We start from the raw sequence: 20,180 nt of genomic DNA on the forward strand, positions 1-20,180 counted from the left end.
CACGGGTGAAGACATCTCTCTGGAGGCATGGCTGGATTCCTTTATTGTAACGAGGTTCTCTTCTGCTGAATCTTTGGGGTGGCATAGTACCACTGCGCTGCTTGAAGCGAGTAGTCTCTCCGCCATGCAAGAGCAAGCACCTACGATTAGATACGGTTGGCTATGTATGGTGCAAAAGAAGTTGTCAATAATACGATGCAGCATCCCCCCCTCCCCACTCGGTGGTTAAAAGGGAGCTGAACTCAGAAAGGTGGAGGGAAAGTATGAGCACCCAAAGGCCTCATGTAGATTATTTGTTTTCATGGGATGTGTCTTTGTCCCCCCCCCACCATCTGCCCTTTATCCAATTTCCTTCCCCCTTGCTGGCCTAGATTTTCCCTCATTAGGTTGGGGTTTTACTTCCCCTCAAACTATCTCAGCCATGACAACCTCGACTCTCACTCCCTGCATATGGCTGGCTCAGTTTCATCACGACAGTTCTTCTCCTCGTGCGATTGGCGACTCCCAGGAGCTTTGTGAACCATGCAAAGGGCTGTAACGTGCCTCGCGTTTTGTTAAATAAAAGGCAAAAACATATACCAATACGAAGTCACCTGGCTACGACTTGAGCTGATCATCGCCACTGCTCTTTGGTGGTGTGGTGAGTGTGGGGAAAGGCGCTGCCCTCTCTGTGTGTGTGGACCAGGTAGAAAGGAAACCCTCATAGTTAACGGCGGTCATCCAGCTCCACGTCAATTTAACAGGAAGGATATTCTCAACTAATATTATTATTCGTGACGACGTGTTTTTGGGTTAGATCGCACGAGTGAATTTTAGGGCGGAAGTAGGAAGACTTATTCACAATTCTGGCAATCGCCCGATGATGGTGCTGGTTGTAATCACCAGCGAAACGTCACAATTACTCGCATTGTAAACATTGTTGTGAGTTTAACTCTCCAACACAGCCGCTGTGCTGAAGTAGTAACTAATTGTCACGTTTTATTCAAGTGACTAACCTCACCGATTTGGCTTTGTCGGGTGGAGGTAATGTTTACAACACATTTACATTTATGCGATCTAACCCAACAATAAGCGTTGACATGGATCCACGTTAGTTCTCTCTAAAATGAAAGGTTGGCACTGCTCTGCGAGATTTTAAAAGCGACACTTTACTCCTTGACATGACACCAATAACACAGTAAGGATACAACCGGGTGTTGGGGGGGGGGGGAGAAAAACATTTCATGACTTAAAATGTCACACCCCTGCTGGACCAACACAACTCAGTGCAGCCTCCATTCTGCGTAGTTCCCATGCAGTCTGAGACAAGACAATTCCCCAGCAGTTGGTACGTTGCTGGATGCCATTGGAATCAAAGTTAAAAACAAAGATTAAATGGGCTCAAAGATTAGCATTCGTCAGCAGTAATGAGCTCTTCATGATTTCCAATTATCTCTCGACAGTGAAGAGAGAAAATAGAGCGTTGAAACAGACGCCCGTGACGATACTGGCGTGCAGTGTGGTTGCTGTGCGGAGCAGGAACTTGAAATTTTAGAAAGGAAGACAAGACGCTCGGTGAAGTCTCGAGATGTGGTTATGAAAATCAGCAAGATTAGTATATTAACACGCTGTACGAGTTAATGAGTAAGTTCTTGAAAATGTTAAGTAGAAGTCAAATCTTCTTGGTTCTTTTGGTAAAGTCTTTACCGAAAGAACCAAGAAGATGAATCCCTGCAGTCACGAAAGCTTTAAATCGAAATTTAGGAGTCAAATATAATTTAAAAATGCGGAAGAGGCAATATATATGTTACAATGTAGGAGATGAAAGCGTGATGAAGCAAGTTCTGGAAGGTAGGTAGGATGTTGAAAAAAGAGGCCAAGAAGAATACAACATAAAATGTTGCTTCACAAATTGAATGTGGGAAGGGGTGAACAGTGAACTGACAGCCTCCTGATTCACCAGACAGCTGCCAATTCCACAGAGGATTAATAAAGAGAAATATGAACATCCCCAATTCTCTCAAAATCTTACGTAAGTTCTTCCTTCCTCATCTTGTCCTTCCCCACATATAAGTAGATAACCGATTATCCAGTGGCTTCCAGGGTGGGGGGGGGGGGGCGCCGGATTTTCAAAAACGCCGGATAATCACTAAATCAACATGATAAAAAATGTCCTTGCATTAAATAACGTGGTCTAGTGTTAGTGGATGTGTTTTTTTGTGTTTTTAATGTTTTTACTAAGTGAAATTGTCATTTTTCGATTTAAAGCTTTCGTGACTGCAGGGATTCATCTTCTTGGTTCTTTCGGTAAAGTCACGTAGAATGGAAATAATAAAATAATAATAATAATAAAACATAATAAAATAATTCTCACGACGTTTCGGACAGAGTCTCCTCGACAGACCTGTTCTCCACCTGAGGATGGCTACTTGCGTTGTGGCCGAAACGTCGTGAGAATTATTTTATTATGTTTTATTTTTATTATTTTATTATTTCCATTCTACGTGACTTTACCGAAAGTACCAAGAAGATGAAATGGTCATTAATAAACAAATAGGCTAAAATAAACATTCTACTTTAAAAAGCTACTGAATTTACTGTACCGTACTTACCACTCCAATCTCGAATAATCTGCATGGGGTGATGTATACACGTGCAGTATTTTCATTGTTTAAGTTATATGTGGTGTATAATATACTTGATATAATATTTGACACTGAAATCAAATATACTGTAGGTACTTGTGTTTGTATCATACGCACTTGGTGCCGTTCGCCGGACCTGGTTAACAGCCTTTGGAGCGCTTTTTGCCGGTTTCTCCGGATCAACCGGATAATTTTGGAAGCCGGATAATGGGGCAGAGCCTCAATCTCCCTCCCTCTAAACCCCGTAGCCCCAGAGTTGGGGACCTCTGTCCCAGCGGAGATTCTGTAGCGTCCTTCCTCCCTGCGTCGCGGTTCGTGCTCCGTACCGGGCTCATGGTCCACCCTAAAACCACATCACCCACTGCATAAACCACGGCTGCAGAAGATGCGGATACCTGATGCACAAATGGGTAATTATAAACTTTCCAGGAGTATGCGACTGTGGTCATCCAGAGCTGAGACCGTACAATGTATGACGACGTCAAAGCCCCAATCCACAAATACGGAGGAGAGATCACAGCCATATACTCCACTCCTCCTGACGCAGTTATCTGGCTTGACCACCCGAATGTGACATTTTAGTTGTTGCTCAGTATCTATATCAGCCATATGAAAGAATAAGATTGAAATACAATAAAAACTATTTTAAAAAGAGAAATATATTTCAATACGTGATGAGCAGCATGATTCATGTACAGATTACCATCGATTATGCAGTGCGCGATTATCCAGCTTCCAACATTATCCGGCGGTCCCGGACTGATCCAACGAAATTGGCAAAGGCGGGTCAATCGGCACCGTGTGCGTGACGAAAAAAAGTAGCTATTCTTGATTTCAGTGTCAAATATATACAGTTCATTGTACACTCCATCCAGCTTGATGAAAATGCTGTACGTATATATGTGTAACAGGTTCCGGAGACACTTGTAGAGGTAACTTCTTTATTACAATCCAACACTTCAACAGTCCTGATACTCTGTTACAGCCTAGGTACACAGCCTAGGTACACAGCCTAGATACACTACTCTGGCTACGCTCTGGAACTCGCCCTCACTAGGACGTAGAGCAGGGAGTTCCAGAGTCCCACCACTGGCCCTCACATCGTCCCAGGGTCCTGAGATGGCTGGTCTTGGGTCTTGGGTCTTGAGCTACAACTGGCCTCGATCGTCCAGGGAGCTGCCCTTTTATGCCTCGTCCCCAACGAGGGGTGGGGTTGTGGTCGCCCCCAGATATCCCACAGAGCACACACAGCACCCCCCCCGTTGGTGGCGCCAAGGGGCTTAAGCATCTGGATTGCCTGGGAACCTAGCGCCTGGTGCCAAGGGGCTTAAGCGTCTGGGTTGCCTGGGAACCTAGCGCCTGGCGCCAAGAGGCTTAAGCGTCTGGGTTGCCTGGGAACCTAGTGCCTGGCGCCAAGGGGCTTAAGCGTCTGGGTTGCCTAGGGTCCCAGAGTCCCCAGCAGTCCCTCCCCTCTTATGTCACTACATATGTATACATTTTTTCACGACAAATAACTACGGTACTAAAAACAGAAAATGTACACGGTGCTGCCTAAAAAAAGTTCCGTGTAATTCGTCGTTCGCCGGAGCACCCAGTCTAAAGGCTGCATCAGTCGGGCGATCGTCATAAACATGGTTGTGATGAAACACGAGCGTAGAACTCCGTACATCATCTCATGCGGAGTCGTCGAGATTGTCGTGGTGAGTACCGTGCAACAAATACAGTAACTTTTTTTTCCAGAATATTTCTATTTCCCTATTAGTATATTTTTATTTATGCCAATTTCTTATAGTAAACACATTTAAAACACAAAAAATATATACACAACACCTAATGCATACTGTTTAGAAGTAAGCGCAAAAATAAACTATTTAAAATAATAATTTAATGATTATCTGTTTAACAAAAAAAATACGGCGCCCCCTTCCCCCACTAAAGCTGCCGGATAATTATTGATGATCTACCGTATTGTTAAAGTATCGTTGACGCGTGATGGGTTTGCACACTTTTTACCCGTTAACTAAGACAATGTTGCTCTATGCTTTTGTGCTTCCAGATATATAAGATCGAACTCCGGAGCTTGAATGAACCGCGGGTGAAGTGGATGGGAGACGAGTCCAAGTGTGATGCGTCCATCTCCATGAGCAACATCCAGAACGACGACTCTGGTCCCTACCGCTGTGAGGTCACACTTCTCCCCTCTCTCAAACAAGGCAGCAAGACTCTACAGCTGAGAGTACAAGAAGCATCACCGGGTCTGTATCGCATCCGCCAATAGTAATATTTGAACGTATTTGTAGTTACACCGATAGTGTGTGGTATATAAAAAAAATGAATCGAAATAAAACAGGTCTCTCCACATTTAGAATCAATAAAAATATGTTTTTATTGTTTTATACTTTTTATTATTTTATTATTTCCCTTCTACGTGACTTTACCGAAAGAACAAAGAATATGAATCCCTGCAGTCACAGAAGCTTTAAATCAAAGTATCAGTAGACTGAATAAACCTTCGAATCGTGTCAAACGTTGTGACAGGGTCAATAAAAGATTGAGAAAGAGATTTGGTTATTAAAATGTATATTTTAGACTGTTAATGAGGATCAGTGTATTATCATCTCCCAGTGGTAACATGGATTTTTCTCTCGGTCCTCCGGTTTTCACCCCCACATTTAGAAACAACGTCACAACGTGTTCAGAGTATTTGGCTGCAATACATTGCGACGCGATGATAAGCAACTTTGTTGAGCTATCATTTGTGATGGCCAGATCGGTTCTGAATAAGAGTTATGTAGGTCTATGGGGCTTCACTGTCAAAAAAATATAGTTTTTATATTTTAGTTTAAAGTCTCCCTTACCAATTCAAGACAATTGAATTGTCCTTCCTGTTCCAATCTTAACTCGGGGCATCCCAGAATTCTCTGAAATACATTCTAAAGTAAGCCATGCATTGTCTTTGAAGCCGATTGGCTTACGCCAGAGACAGCCTTCGTCATGGCCTTGTCTCATCAGTGTCAGAATAAAAAACGGCACGAGATAGGGGCGCCAAGGGGGCTAGGAGATGTTAATTACCTCACCTGGTATACAGGAGGTCGTGGGTTCGATCCCGATCATGAAGCCTGTTATAAATTTGGAGTTTGTGTATCTCTCTCTCCCCGTGGTTGCGTGGATTTTCTCTGGGTTCTCCAGTTTTTCTCTCCACATTTAGAATCATAACGAGTTTCAAGAGTGTCTGTTATAAATATCCACATTATAACTCACTTCGTTGAGCTTTAATTTGTGGCCAGGTTGCTTCTGAAAAAAGAGCTAAATGGCTCAGTGAGCCTTAACTGGTAAAATTAAAAGAAAAAGAGTCCACAGTTAATTTTTTATATAGGACACGTCACTTTAAACTGCCCAAATCATCTTCAGGGCAAAATTCAGGAAGTATTTTTTTTCAACAGCAATCAACACGCTGAATGCTAGTGTAATAAAAGACTCGGACGCTTCTCTCTGTCCTGTGTCCTTTATTTGGGTTCGATCTCTTTTCCCTCACGGCACTCCCCCTTACTCTTCGCTCTGCAGCCCCAGGCTGCTATCGCTCACGTAGCCCACTTCCCTCCTTGCAGACCCGCTGCTGTCTCGTCGTGCAGACCCCCGCTGCCCAACTCCATCCTTGCAGACCCGCTGCTCTCTTTGCAGCCTCCTCGCTGCTCCTCCAGCCCCGGGGTCGGTCATCGTTGGCCGACGGTGCCGATCCTCGGGGTCTGTGTGTGTGGCGATCTCGCCACTCTCTCTCTTCCCCACTCCGCCCTGCGTGGCCTTACACTTTCCCAGTCTCCGATCACTCCCCTACTGCTTCCGGTTTCCCCCCTTATAGACCTGAACCCTCTCCCCCACGTGACGTAACTCCTCCCCCCATGACGTCACCTCCGGAAGGTCGTCCACTGCCCGCATTACACTAGTACTGTATATGTTACAATTTTATGTATTTGTCAATGGCAGGTGGCAAGGCTCTGACAACACAAATACACAAAAAATTGTTATATTTCAATTTACATATTTGTTTGCGTATGTCTGTATGTATTGTGAACTTAAATTTCACCGTACGTAGCGAACCATGCTAATCAGATGTGCGGGGGAAGGACAATAAACTAAACACAACAACGAGCAGATTTGGCAGCATTCATGATGTGACTTGAAATACCAAAACCAGGGCAGGGAGCACGAGAGCAACACTACCAAAAGGTCAGCAACTACGGAATTCAATTTGCGACTCTCAGCAACAATGCATACCAGTTATTGTGAATATTACGGCCCAAACCATAAGTGGTAAGCAGAAATGTGAAATTCATCTTGAATTTAACAGGGAGCTGATGCAGTGGTTTACGAAATGGAGTGAGTGACGCACACGTGCATGTGTGTGTGAGAGTGTCTGAGCACTCTGGCTGCCCAAAAAAATGTAACCAGTTAGAGCCAACGTTGCTTGGAATCAGAAAATCCCAGTTTTTGTGATAGGAATCTAACCGAGAGAAATCAGAAGTACGAAACATCTCAGCATTTTTGTTACGCAGAATGTATCACAGTTTGGTGATGTCCCTCACCTTCTCAAATGAGGTCTTTATATTATAACTAATATGGGAATCTAAAAACCGTTCTGGTATTATGTTCATAAGAGTTGGAGTGGTGATATGGGTTGGGGTAGTGAAAGGGATTGGGGTAGTAATGTACAGTATGTATGTATGTTGAACTTCTTTCGCACCGTACGTAGCCAACCATGCTAATCGAAGGTGTAGGCGCTCTTGCAAGGTCAGCAGGCACAGGCAAAGGCGCGTCGGCAGCAACAGACCCCGGCAAGGCAATCTCAGGAGATGACGCATCAGGTCGAGGGGCCACGTATGGTTTCAACCGAGATGTGTGGACGAACCAACGCCGAGATCCAAACCGAACACGCGCCGACTGTGGGTTGGGAACCTCAATGAGGCGAACCGGCCCCTGCCATGGTTTGTGCAACTTAGGAGAGGTACCTGGCCGCACCTGTGGACAATGAAGCCAGGCCAGGTCCCCCGGTTTCCAGGGGCATTCCCCTTTTGAACGTCGTGCACACCTCTCATTCTAAGCCTGGGCTTTGGCCGTAGCCATGCGGGCCCCTTCCCGCGCCACGGTGACTCGGCGAACGGTGTCCTGAATATAGTCAGGAAGAGGCTTAGCAGGTCCCCTCGCTCCGGTTCCCAACTGTTCATTAATCGGCGGTACGTTTTCACGACCGTACATAAGAAAAAACGGCGAATATCCTGTAGCCGCGTGTGGCGTCATCCGGTACGCAGAAAGCACCCCAGGGATATGCAAATCCCAATCCGATTGTTTTTCACTAACCGTATGGCACAACATGGCGGACAGAGTCCGATTTAGCCGTTCCACCATACCATCCATTTGCGGGTGGTAGGGAGATGTCCTGAATTTTCTTTGTTCCAAGAGCCGCACACACCTCCCCCAACAATTTAGACGAAAAATTCCGGCCTTGGTCCGTAAGGAGCCTCTCCGGCGCCCTCTTGTCCATAACATACCCAAATAGAAAGGCGTCTGTGATAGACGCCGCTGACTGGTCAGGCAAGGGCCAGGCCATCGGCCAGCGGGAGAGGTACTCCACCCCTACCAGCAAATATTTATTTCCCCTAGCGGATGGCGGAAAGGTTCCCAAAATATCTAACGCCACCAACTCATTAACTCTAGACACTTGAATAGATTGTATAGGCGGCACATATGGATGTGTAGGTGGCTTACGGCGGGCACAATCGGGACACGCACGAACGTGTCCGACGACATCCGTCGTCATGCCGTGCCAATAGTAATCTCGCTGCAGCGTCAATAGGGTCTTTTGCACCCCCAGATGTAAAAGCGTGTCACAATGCAGAGTCCTAATCAATTCGTACCGCAATGATGCCGGTACAACAAGACGCCAGCGTTCCTGTATTCCATCCCTCCACATCAACAAGCCATCACGGAGAGCAGTTTCCGGCACACCCCCCGCACAGAGATCCCCCTCTCCCTTCACTGGCCGCTTACGTAATGTCACCAAAGAATCATCCAACATTTGTTCTCGGATCCACACGGACCTTGGAAGATGTAAAATGCCATCAGCCGGTCCCCCATCAGCCGGCCCCGGCTCAAGCGGAGCTTCAGGCACCTCGACTGCCAACGCGACAGGCTGAGGGGGGTGCTGAATCGGGCCACACCTATGCGTCCCCGACGCACACGCGCAAGGGGATCGCTGTGGCAGCATGGAAAGTGCGTCCGCATTAGCATGACGCACTCCCTTCCGATGGTGAATTTGGAAGGAAAATTCTTGCAGCGTGTCCAACCACCGCGCCAGCTGGCCAGATGGTTGGTCCATTTTAAGAGCATATTGCAAGGCCGCATGATCCGTGCGAACAATAAACGAACGGCCGTACAGGTACGGTCGAAATTGGCGGAGAAAAAAAACAATAGCCAAAAGTTCCCTGCGTGTGACGCAGTAGCGGGTCTCAGCGGGAGACAAAACCCGGCTACCATACGCCACCACGCGTTCCACACCACCCTTGGACTGAGACAACACCGCCCCAATACCCGTGTCACTCGCGTCCGTATCCGCTGCCTAACTCCACCCTTGCAGACCCGCTGCTCTCTTTGCAGCCTCCTCACTGCTCCTCCAGCCCCGGGGTCGGTCACCGTTGGCCGACGGTGCCGATCCTCGGGGTCTGTGTGTGTAGCGATCTCGCCACTCTCTCTCTTCCCCACTCCGCCCTGCGTGGCCTTACACTTTCCCAGTCTCCGATCACTCCCCTACTGCTTCCTGGTTTCCCCCTTATAGACCTGAACCCTCTCCCCCACGTGACGTAACTCCTCCCCCCATGACGTCACCTCCGGAAGGTCGTCCACGCCCGCATTACACTAGTACTGTATATGTTACAATTTTATGTATTTGTCAATGGCAGGTGGCAAGGCTCTGACAACACAAATACACAAAAAATTGTTATATTTCAATTTACATATTTGTTTGCGTATGTCTGTATGTATTTTGAACTTAAATTTCACCGTACGTAGCGAACCATGCTAATCAGATGTGCGGGGGAAGGACAATAAACTAAACACAACAACGAGCAGATTTGGCAGCATTCATGATGTGACTTGCAATACCAAAACCAGGGCAGGGAGCACGAGAGCAACACTACCAAGAGGTCAGCAACTACGGAATTCAATTTGCGACTCTCAGCAACAATGCATACCAGTTATTGTGAATTTTACGGCCCAAACCATAAGTGGTAAGCAGAAATGTGAAATTCATCTTGAATTTAACAGGGAGCTGATGCAGTGGTTTACGAAATGGAGTGAGTGACGCACACGTGCATGTGTGTGTGAGAGTGTCTGAGCACTCTGGCTGCCCAAAAAATGTAACCAGTTAGAGCCAACGTTGCTTGGAATCAGAAAATCCCAGTTTTTGTGATAGGAATCTAACCGAGAGAAATCAGAAGTACGAAACATCTCAGCATTTTTGTTACGCAGAATGTATCACAGTTTGGTGATGTCCCTCACCTTCTCAAATGAGGTCTTTATATTATAACTAATATGGGAATCTAAAAACCGTTCTGGTCTCATGTTCATAAGAGTTGGAGTGGTGATATGGGTTGGGGTAGTGAAAGGGATTGGGGTAGTAATGTACAGTATGTATGTATGTTGAACTTCTTTCGCACCGTACGTAGCCAACCATGCTAATCGAAGGTGTGGGGGGAAGGATAAAAAACTAAACACAAAAAGCAGTTCAAAAGAAATTAGTTTTCAAATAAGATGATTAGTAAGTGCATAGCTTCAATGGCTTCCTTATATCGGAATGAAGAACATTCTAGAAACGCATCTGAAAACGCTTGATGCGGTAACCGTCTTTGTTTGATGGTTATCCAAAAGCCGCTGTGAGTATGACCAGAGTTAGCGTGATGGATTTGATTATCATTGACAAGATCAGCAAGTGATAGGGGTAGGGTAGTGATAGGGGTAGGGATAGTGAAAGTGGTAGTGATAGGAGTAGTAATAGGTGTTCTAGTAGTGGTATGGGTAGTGACAGGGGTTGGGATAGTAATAGGGATAGTGATGAGGTTGGAATAGTAACAGGGGTAGTCATAGGGGTAGTGGTAGTGGTGTGGGTCGTAATCGGGCTTGGGATAATGGTAGGGGTAGTGATAGGAGTTGGGGTAGTGATTGGGTATGATGGGGGTTGGGGTAGTGATATGATTTGGGGTAGTGATATGATTTGGGGTAGTGATAGGGGTAGTGATCGTGGTAGGGGTAGTGGTAGGGGTAGTGATAGAGGTTTTTGTAGTTGTAGTGATAGGGTTTGGCGTAGTGATAGCGATAGGGGTTGGGATAGTAATAGGGGTAAAGGTAGCGATAGGAGTTCTGATCGTAGTATGGGTTCCAGTATTGGTATGGGTAGTGGTAGGGATAGTTATAGGGGTTTGCATAGTGGTAGGGGTAGTGATAGGGGTTGGGGTAGTGCTCGTGGTCTGTGTAGACATAGGGGTTGCAGTACACCTGGTCGTAGCTGGAGGGCATTGCCAGGGAGCAGCAGTGGCAGCAGGATGGGCTTGGGGAGACGAGATGGGGGTTGTTCCAAGGAACGGAAGTTGCAGGTTGTGGTTGTTAGAGTGATGAAGATGTTTGCTCTGTGCGCTGCAGTGGAGGAAAAAATAAATAAAATAATTCTCACGACGTTTCGGCCACAACGCAAGCAGCCGTCCTCAGGTGAAGAACAGGTCTGTCGGAAAGACAGACGCTGTCTTTCCGACAGACCTGTTTTATTTTTATTATTTTATTATTTCCCTTCTACGTGACTTTACCGAAAGAAGCAAGAAAACCAAGAATATGTTTAACTTCTTTCGCACCATACGCAGCCAAGCTGCTTTTTAAATCCTTTATATTAAGTTCGCTTGCTTGCTTGCGTGCTTGCGTGCTTGCTTGCTTGCTTACGACCGTGCAAATCTTTCGGTCGTTTTTTAACCCACTTCCCGTGATCCAATCGAGCTGACATTTTGCACACAGACTCGTTGTGCGAGACAATTAATGTTCGTGAAAATGTTTTTCCAAAATTTTACACTGTTTAGGGAAAACAAATTAAATATTTGATTACCAATTGCTTAATACTGGCAGACAATCATCTGACCCATAGGTGGCAGCCATCTCAAGCCAGAGGACGAGAGGACTCTAGCCGCCACGCATATAAAGGATTTATAGTGAAAAACTTTGTTTTTACGGGTTATACTTATTGTATTTAGTTTATTGTCCTTCTCCCACTCCTCCAATTAGTATGGTTGGCTATGTACGGTGTGAAATAAGTTCAACATGCATCATTATTATTCTTTAAATCCTAAGGCCTTTTTAAATCCTTTATTAAATCCTTTATATTAAGTTCACTTGCGCGCTTGCTTGCTTGCTTACGACCGTGCAAATCTTTCGGTCGTTTTTTAACCCACTTCCCGTGATCCAATCGAGCTGACATTTTCCACACAGACTCGTTGTGCGTGACAATTAATGTTCGTGAAAAACATTTTTCCAAAATTTTACACTTTTTAGGTCAAAAATATTATATTTAATTAGTAATTGCTTAATGCTGGCATGCAATCATCTGACCCATAGGTGGCAGCCATCTCAAGCCAGAGGACGAGAGGACTCTTAGCCGCCACGCATATAAAGGATTTATAGTGAAAAACTTTGTTTTTACGGGTTATACTTGTTATTCCTCCAGGTATACGCTGATAAATATAACGGCACATTTTTGGCCATTTGACCGATTGGTCTAAATGAGTCGTAACCTTGTGACACTCAAACTAGATTTGAAGCTTTCGTGACTGCGGAATTACTCTTTGGTTCTTTCGGTAAAATCACGTAGAATATAAAATAAAATTATAATAAAATACGACGTTTCGATTACAACACGAGCAACCGTCATCAGATAAGAATGAATTAGAAAACCAAACATAGTAAACTTATAAATATAATGCAATACAACACAGTCGGCTAACACAACAATCAACACCCCACCTGGTTGATTACGTTCTTCCAAAGATTGCTAATTCTGAGAGAGAGGCAAAACACAGACACGGAGACGCATAGACAGACATGCAAAGAGAGACACAGACATACAGAGAGAGACACATACCTCATGTGAAGGTGTCCTGGCTTAGTTGAGAAGTTACGATTTAAAAACAAACTATTTGTAATTTACCAGGTAAGGCCCCACTGAGCCTTGTAGCTCTTTTTTTCGGAAGCAACCATGGCTATCAAATGATGGCTCAACGAAAGTGGCTTATCACGTGGAAATTTATAGCACCCACAAACTTTAAAATGTTAACCACCTCGCCTGGTATACAGGAGGTTGTGGGTTCGATCCCGACCCCTTTATGCCTGCTGTATATTTGGAGTTTGCGTGTCTCTTTCCCGTGGCCATGAGGAGTTTTCTCCTGGTCGTCCTGTTTTTTCCCTGATTTAACATTCCACGATAAGCTCCTTCATTTTTGTGGCCAGGTCCGTTCTGAAAAAGAGCTATATAGCTCAGTTGGCCCTACTTGATAAAGAAAAGTTTAGTTTTACGAGATAGAGATGCAAATTGGCATGAATGAAACTACATTAAAGGTATTTATTATTATATGTCACTTGCCAGTTATGTTAGCCATGGAAGGTAATTGAACTCAACACAAAGGTATGAACCACTGTGCCACTGCCTGTATAAACGTTTATGTGCGTGTACATATTGCGAATACGGGAGTGTGCATGTGGCGTCTTCTGTTTGTGAATTCAAATTCAGAGGAGTTGCTCAGCGGTTAGCGCTACGCTGAGCTCCAGAGCCGTTTCTCGAGTTCAATTCCCACTCCCGGCCAACACCAGTGACGATTATTTAAACCGGTCATGGGCCTCCCCTAGGTTGACTGAGCCTCAAATCAGTACCTGGTGCGATGTGTAAATATCAACTCTGGGAGACAAAAGGCGGTCGGGCGTGGTGCTGGCTACCCACCCCTTCGTGTGCCATGCCAGCACTTGCCTCAACAGTCTGTTAAGGCTATATGGGGGATTTTGTCTTTGTGGGGAGCGGTAGTGTAGCAGTTAGCAAGCTGTGCTACGAATCCGGCGACCCGAGTTCGATTCCCTGCTCAGGGCCAACACCGGTGACGATTATCTGAACCGATCCTGGGCCTCCCCTAGGTCGACTCAGCCTCAAATGAGTATCTACACCTCGCCACTGGGGAGACAGGTGGCTAGGCGTGGTTCTGGCCGTTAGGGCCTTCATAGGTGCTGCACTTGCACCCAACAGTCTGTTAAAGCTATACAGGGGATCTTTGATCTTTAATCTCTGTCATGTTGTTCATGCGTGTGGATGCGTGCCCATTAGATCCAGTTCCTTCAACAACCACAACTCCGACCACAACTCCAACCACAACACCAACACCTGGAGGGCTGAATGCTGGAGGCATTGCTGGGGTCAGCATTGCTGCTGTGATTGGAGTTGCTGCTGCAATTGGTGTTTACTGCTGGATGTCAAGACGTGACAGACCACCAGAAGAAGTCGTCCAGTGAGTGAAATGGCGTTAACTCGCTTTAATGAACGTGCTTTCCATGAGGATTAGTGATAACGGACAATTTGAAATGGTTTATACATTTTGTTTCCCCCCACAAAATGAGCAATCGATTTATCGACGTGTGTCCTGTGGCGGCAAGGTGTCGTGCTAAAACTTACATCTCATATTTTAACACGGGCAGGCGTGGGGGAGGGATTCGATGGGAAAACGACGATCACTTAACAAGTTGTTTTGCCTACCGAGCAGTTTTCTCACTCGTTATGCCCCGTACTGACTGCCAACTGCACTGTGATGGGCACGGTGAGTAGTGACACGTGGCTCATAGTGGCCGTGACGGAGACCCCCGGGTCGGCACCACTGAGAGTCCAAGTCTTTCGTGTCTTCATCTTTCTCTCCTTGTTATCTCTGTCTCTTTTCTTAGGGTATTATTTTCTTACGTTTTTTCCTTCATGCCAATGTATGTGTAGTGGCGGTGCGCGCCGACAAGGTGGGGGCGTGGGTGGGCGTGGGTGTGCGCGCGCCGGGCGTGGCTACATCGAGTGTGGGGGGTGTTGACGCACACTGACAGTGATGGATCACGGGGCGGCGCTGGGTGCGTGGTTGTGCACGCAGACACGATATGGGAAAGAGGATCGTAGAGAGAGCGCTGGGTGATTGGTCAACTTGGGTGGGTGCTCTCAGCGACGTCCGCATGGAGGACTATAAAGGGGGACGCGCGAGAGCACTCGGGGAATTATTACCAGCTGAAGATCGAAGACGGAGTTGAAGAGATAGGGCCCTGAGACCCTAGCCCCGCTGTCCTTGTAAGGGCCGGGACCCTGTGCGGCTCAGAGGCGAGGCTGTGGGACCCGGGGCCTGGTGTCCATGTGGAACCAGGTTGTGGGACCCAGAGTCGAGACTAATAACCCAGCCGGGTGTGTTCCAAGAAGCTACGGGGCGTGAGAGCCCGTGTGGGTATAGCTCAGGGGAACCTCGTGGGTTATGTGGCAGTTGCCACCCGTGTAACAGTTTGGTGTTAATAAAAAGGTGTGCTACCCGTCAAGGTCGTCTCCCGCCAAGTGACTACTTTACAACTGGCGTCAGAAGTAAACCTGTCTTCACAAACGATGGATACCAGGAAGACTACCCGAACCCACGACCGAGATCGGGGAGACGACGACGTACCGGAGCCACAAGCATCGGGAGGCGAGGAAGATGAGACGCCACCGATGCAGCACCGTGCGGCGATGGACGACGCTGCGCTCGCCTCCAACACCGGCCTTCAGGAAGCACACTCCCGCCTGGCGGAGTTGTTGCTCGCCGCCGCTTCTTCGATTTTGTCCGAAATCACGGCTTCAGGGGCCGGGACGGCGACTACGAGGGTGGAGGAGGGAGTGCGGCCGCCAGGATCCCGCCAGAACGCGCTTCACGCCAAAAGTTTTGAAATTGGCGCCATTTTCGAGGGTCCACCTGCAATTGGCGGGAAGCGTGGACACCACGTGCTCGGAGACATCCACTCCACACAGCCCGCGTCATTGGCGCGCGACGAGACTCTCCACCATGCGCCTGCCGACGGAGCCGACATTTTCATTGACTACAGCGGTGCGCGGGAAAAACATTCTTCGGGGGACGACGACCAGGTCCTCCAACAGAGACTGCCCGCGCTCACGGCGTTCAAGGCCGACGGGGGCGACTGGGGGGCCTTCCAACGAAGGTTCCTCGCGCATCAGGAGATGTCGGGGTGGTCCGACACCACTGCCCTACGCGCGCTGCCGGCGATGCTCGACGACGACGCACTTGCGGCCTTCACATCCGCCCCAAGGTCGTCCCGCTCTACGCTGCAGACCGCGCTACATCTCATGGCTAAGGTGTTCAGACCGCCCTCGACCTGTCGCCACCAATTTTACGAACGACGTAAGGTTGATGGAGAAACTACACTCGCCTATCGCACATCGCTGCTCGCCCTGGCGGACGCCGCCTTTCCACGCATGGACAAGGAGGGGAAGGACGCCATGGTGACGGAGCAGCTGCTGGCGTTGGCACACGGGCTGGGAGTGCCCATAAATACAGCCGATGAGATGGACATCTGCTCCTTGGGGGTGGCGACAAGTATTCACACACACGAGGTCCTCAAGCGAAAGCGGCCGGTCATCTGTGCATCGGCGGGGATCGCGACACCAGCCGCGACGGGCGCCGAGCCTCAGACTGCGACGGTTCGGGAGGAGGCCTTCACCGTCTCAAGACCGGGGGAGTGGAGATCGGGGGGTCGTTCGCCCGTACGATCCCGCAAGCTGGAGCAACCGAAACCTACGACGTCCATGGTCTTGTGTTACAACTGCGGCCTCCGGGGTCACGTCGCGTCCGGGTGCTGGGCTCCGCGTCAGCGCGCCTCGGGACCACGTCCGGACGACGACCAAGGCCCCAAGTCGTCCCAGCAAACCCCGGCAAGTCGCGGCACCCCACACGCTCGGTCCACATACACGGCACACTCGGGTCGCCGCTTCGCGGTGGGGGGACCGCGTATGGGTACCGGGGATTCGGTTCGGCGAGGGGGGTTCGTACACGGGCCTGGGGCAGTCGAATGGTCAGAGTTGGCCCACAGGATAGTGGCTGCGTCGGCCGGGTCGTCCGTAGTAACGGGGTTTATTGACGGGGTCAAGGTCCGGGTGCTGGTGGACATGGGTGCGTCGGCCACCATCATTTCGGACCTTATTTATAACATCCTCCCCGCCCAATGCCGACCCCTTCTCCCGGTGGACGTACCGTTTTACGTGGCGAACGGAGGATCCTTGGGAATAATCGGACAGATTCGGGCCACTATTTGTATTGGTGATATCAAATTGACGGGTCCCATTTTTGTGTCATCGTCTCTGGCGGTTCCTTGTTTACTGGGCACGGACTTTTTGGCTAAAATGCCCATTAAAATTCTCATTGATCAAGCCTGCATTGAACTTCCGTCGGGTCGGCGGGTTGCATTTTTAACGAGTCCTACCAAAATACGCACGGTTTGTGCAACGGTTCAGGCGCTGGCAACTCAGACTGTGCGGGTGCCCCCGGGATCGCAAATGTTGGTACCCCTGCGGTTGCGAAAACCCCTGGGGATCGACGGGGGGGACCAGGGAGTCCTGTTAGGGCCATCTAACAGAGCAGTTGGGGGCCTGGACTTAGCAGTAGCTCAGACCATGGTGCGGACAGAGATCCGTTCGTGATGGTTCTGAATACGGGGCCGCGGACGGCTGTAATTACTCAGGGCACGGTGCTGGCTCACGCGGCGCCGCTGCCCGTCGACGGAGGGCTCGTTGCGCATGCCGACTCCAGCCTCGATACACACCCTCCATCGGATGAGGGGACAGAATGGCTCGACTCGTTGTGTGCTGGGTCTAGCGACTTGTCTAGTGTGCAGTTGGGAGCGTTGAGGGGCCTGCTACTCGAATTCGCCGACATCTTTAGCAGACATAAGTACGATATTGGCTGCACGGATTTGTTGCGCCACCACATAGCGACCGGTGATGCGGCCCCTATTCGGCAAAATCCCTTCCGGCTCAGCCCGGCCGAGAAGGAACATGTGAGATCAGCTGTTAACGACATGCTGGCTGCCGACATCATTTCGCCCTCTTCCAGTCCGTGGGGGGCTCCCATTGTCCTTGTTAAGAAACAGGACGGCTCCTTGCGGTTTTGTGTGGATTTTCGCCGCCTAAATAAAATCTCTATGGCCGACGCGTATCCACTACCTAGGATGGATGAGTCGCTGGATGCCCTGGCGGGAGCACAGTATTTTTCGACGCTTGACCTGCTTTCAGGATTTTGGCAATTGCCCCTCGATGAGGAATCAAAACCTAAGACTGCTTTCCGGACACCAGGAGGCCTATTTGAATTCAATCGCTTGCCCATGGGCTTACATTCCGCTCCTGCCACGTTCCAGAGGCTCATGGAATTGGTTTTGTCAGGACTCCAATGGGACACCTGTTTGATCTATCTCGATGATATCATCGTTTTCAGCCGGACTTTCGAGGAGCACCTCCAGCGGTTGAGAGGGGTGTTCCTCAGGATGCGTTCCGCTAAATTAAAATTTAAACCCGCGAAATGTCACCTGCTCCGGGAATCGGTCCGGTACTTGGGCCACATTGTTGGCCGTTCAGGGATATCCACGGACCCTGCTAAAACGCACTGTGTCAGCTCATGGCCAACGCCAACCTCAGTCACGGAAGTCCGCAGCTTCATAGGATTCGCCTCCTACTACCGCCGGTTTGTCGAACATTTTGCCACCATTGCCAGGCCCCTACACGCTTTGACGGCTAAAGGGGTAAGGTTTCACTGGGGCCCAGATGAGGAGGCCGCGTTCTGCTCCCTTCGGGACGCCTTGGTGCGAGCTCCCCCCTTGTGTTACCCCGATTTCACGTAACCGTTTCTGCTTGACACGGATGCCAGTAACACGGGTATCGGGGGAGTGCTCTCACAGGTGGTCGGGGGGGTCGAACGGGTGGTCGCCTACGGTAGTAGAGTTCTGTCACCTGCGGAACAACGCTACTGTGTGACTCGTCGTGAATTGCTTGCGATCGTTTTCTTTATACAACAATTCAGACCATATCTCTACGGACGTCATTTTACTGTTCGTACGGACCACGCGGCTCTCCAATATGCAATGCGGGTGGCGCAACCCTCCGGCCAATTGTCCCGATGGCTGGAGGTCCTACAAGACTACCAGTTCACGACGATTTACCGAAAGGGATTGCGGCACTCGAATGCGGATGCCTTGTCGCGGTTGCCGCCTCGCTCGGAATGCGCGTGTCTTCTGGGATCGGCGCGGTGTAAACCCCCTGTCACCGCTCGCGCCGGAGTTTTGCTCGCCGCCACTGATGCTCCAGAGGTTGTTTTGACCGCCGCTCTCACGTGCGGGGACTCGCTGCTCGCGTTACCTCTTATCGAGTGGGGCCGTCTCCAAATGGCCGACAGCTCCCTACTCACGCTACGGCGGAAGGCAGAGGCTCCCGAGGGGGGGGGGGACGCGGGTCAGTTCGTGGGTGGTCAGACAAGGCCTCCTGATGAAGTGGGACAATATGTCCCGGCGCCATACGCTCGTTGTGCCATCTGCTTTACGGGGTAGGGTCGTTCTGGCTGCTCACGAACGCCTCATGCATTTGGGATTTCACAAAACGCTTACCCTACTCCAACGGGACTATTATTGGCCGGGTATGGGGAGCGACGTGGAGAACATCCTCAAGGGATGTGTGGGGTGCGCTCGAAGGAAACCGCCACAGATTGCGGCTAACCCACCGCTACAATCCATTCAGGTTTCGCGCACGAACGAATTGGTTGCGCTCGACATTTTGGGGCCCTTTCCCGCTACACCTAGGGGAAACAAATACCTGCTGGTTGGCGTAGAGTACTTCACCCGATGGCCTATGGCGTGGCCACTCGCCAACCAGTCAGCTGCGGCGGTGGCGGACGCCTTTGTCCAGGGCTACGTTGTGGACAAAGGCGCCCCAGAACGCTTGCTGACGGACCAAGGAAAGAATTTTTCGAGCGTTTTGTTGCGCGAGGTGTGTGACCTGTTGGGTACAAAAAAAGTGCGTACCTCCCCGTACCACCCGCAGACTGATGGAATGGTTGAACGTCTGAACAGAACGATCACTTCTATGCTGTGCCAACAGGTCTGCAATGATCAGGTTGATTGGGACTTACAGGTACCCGGGGTACTCGCGGCATATCGTATGGCCCCACATGCGGCAACGGGCTTTTCCCCATTTTTTCTCATGTATGGGCGGGAGGCTGATCCGCCTATGGATGTCCAACTGGGGATTTCCCAGCCACGTGCGAATTCCAAACTGGCCGACCACATTAAATTTAATATCGCCAAGCTGGCTGAAGCGCGAGAGGCTGCAAGGTTAAATTCAAGGTCGCGCCAGGTCACTAACGAAAGGTTGCATGAACGGAAGGTGCATACGCACGATTGGAAAACAGGCGATAAGGCCTGGCTGCATTGTCCACATGCACC

The 20,180-nt window shown here is 49.2% G+C and overlaps 1 protein-coding gene across 2 annotated transcripts in view; it reads left to right on the forward strand.

The window, feature by feature from the left end:
• Window positions 1–20,180, forward strand: part of LOC133362379 (V-set and immunoglobulin domain-containing protein 1-like) — a 66,070-nt gene that overhangs the window by 32,887 nt on the left and 13,003 nt on the right. For both annotated transcript variants that reach the window (XM_061581311.1, XM_061581310.1), the window contains exons 8-9: window positions 4,681–4,879; window positions 14,020–14,200. In XM_061581311.1, coding sequence (XP_061437295.1) covers window positions 4,681–4,879; window positions 14,020–14,200 — 380 coding nt within the window. The remainder of the gene's footprint in view (window positions 1–4,680; window positions 4,880–14,019; window positions 14,201–20,180) is intronic.

The sequence above is a fragment of the Lethenteron reissneri genome, unplaced genomic scaffold (assembly GCF_015708825.2).
Source record: "Lethenteron reissneri isolate LAM-NWPU_2019-01 unplaced genomic scaffold, ASM1570882v1 scaffold_146, whole genome shotgun sequence".
Classification (NCBI taxonomy): domain Eukaryota; kingdom Metazoa; phylum Chordata; class Hyperoartia; order Petromyzontiformes; family Petromyzontidae; genus Lethenteron; species Lethenteron reissneri.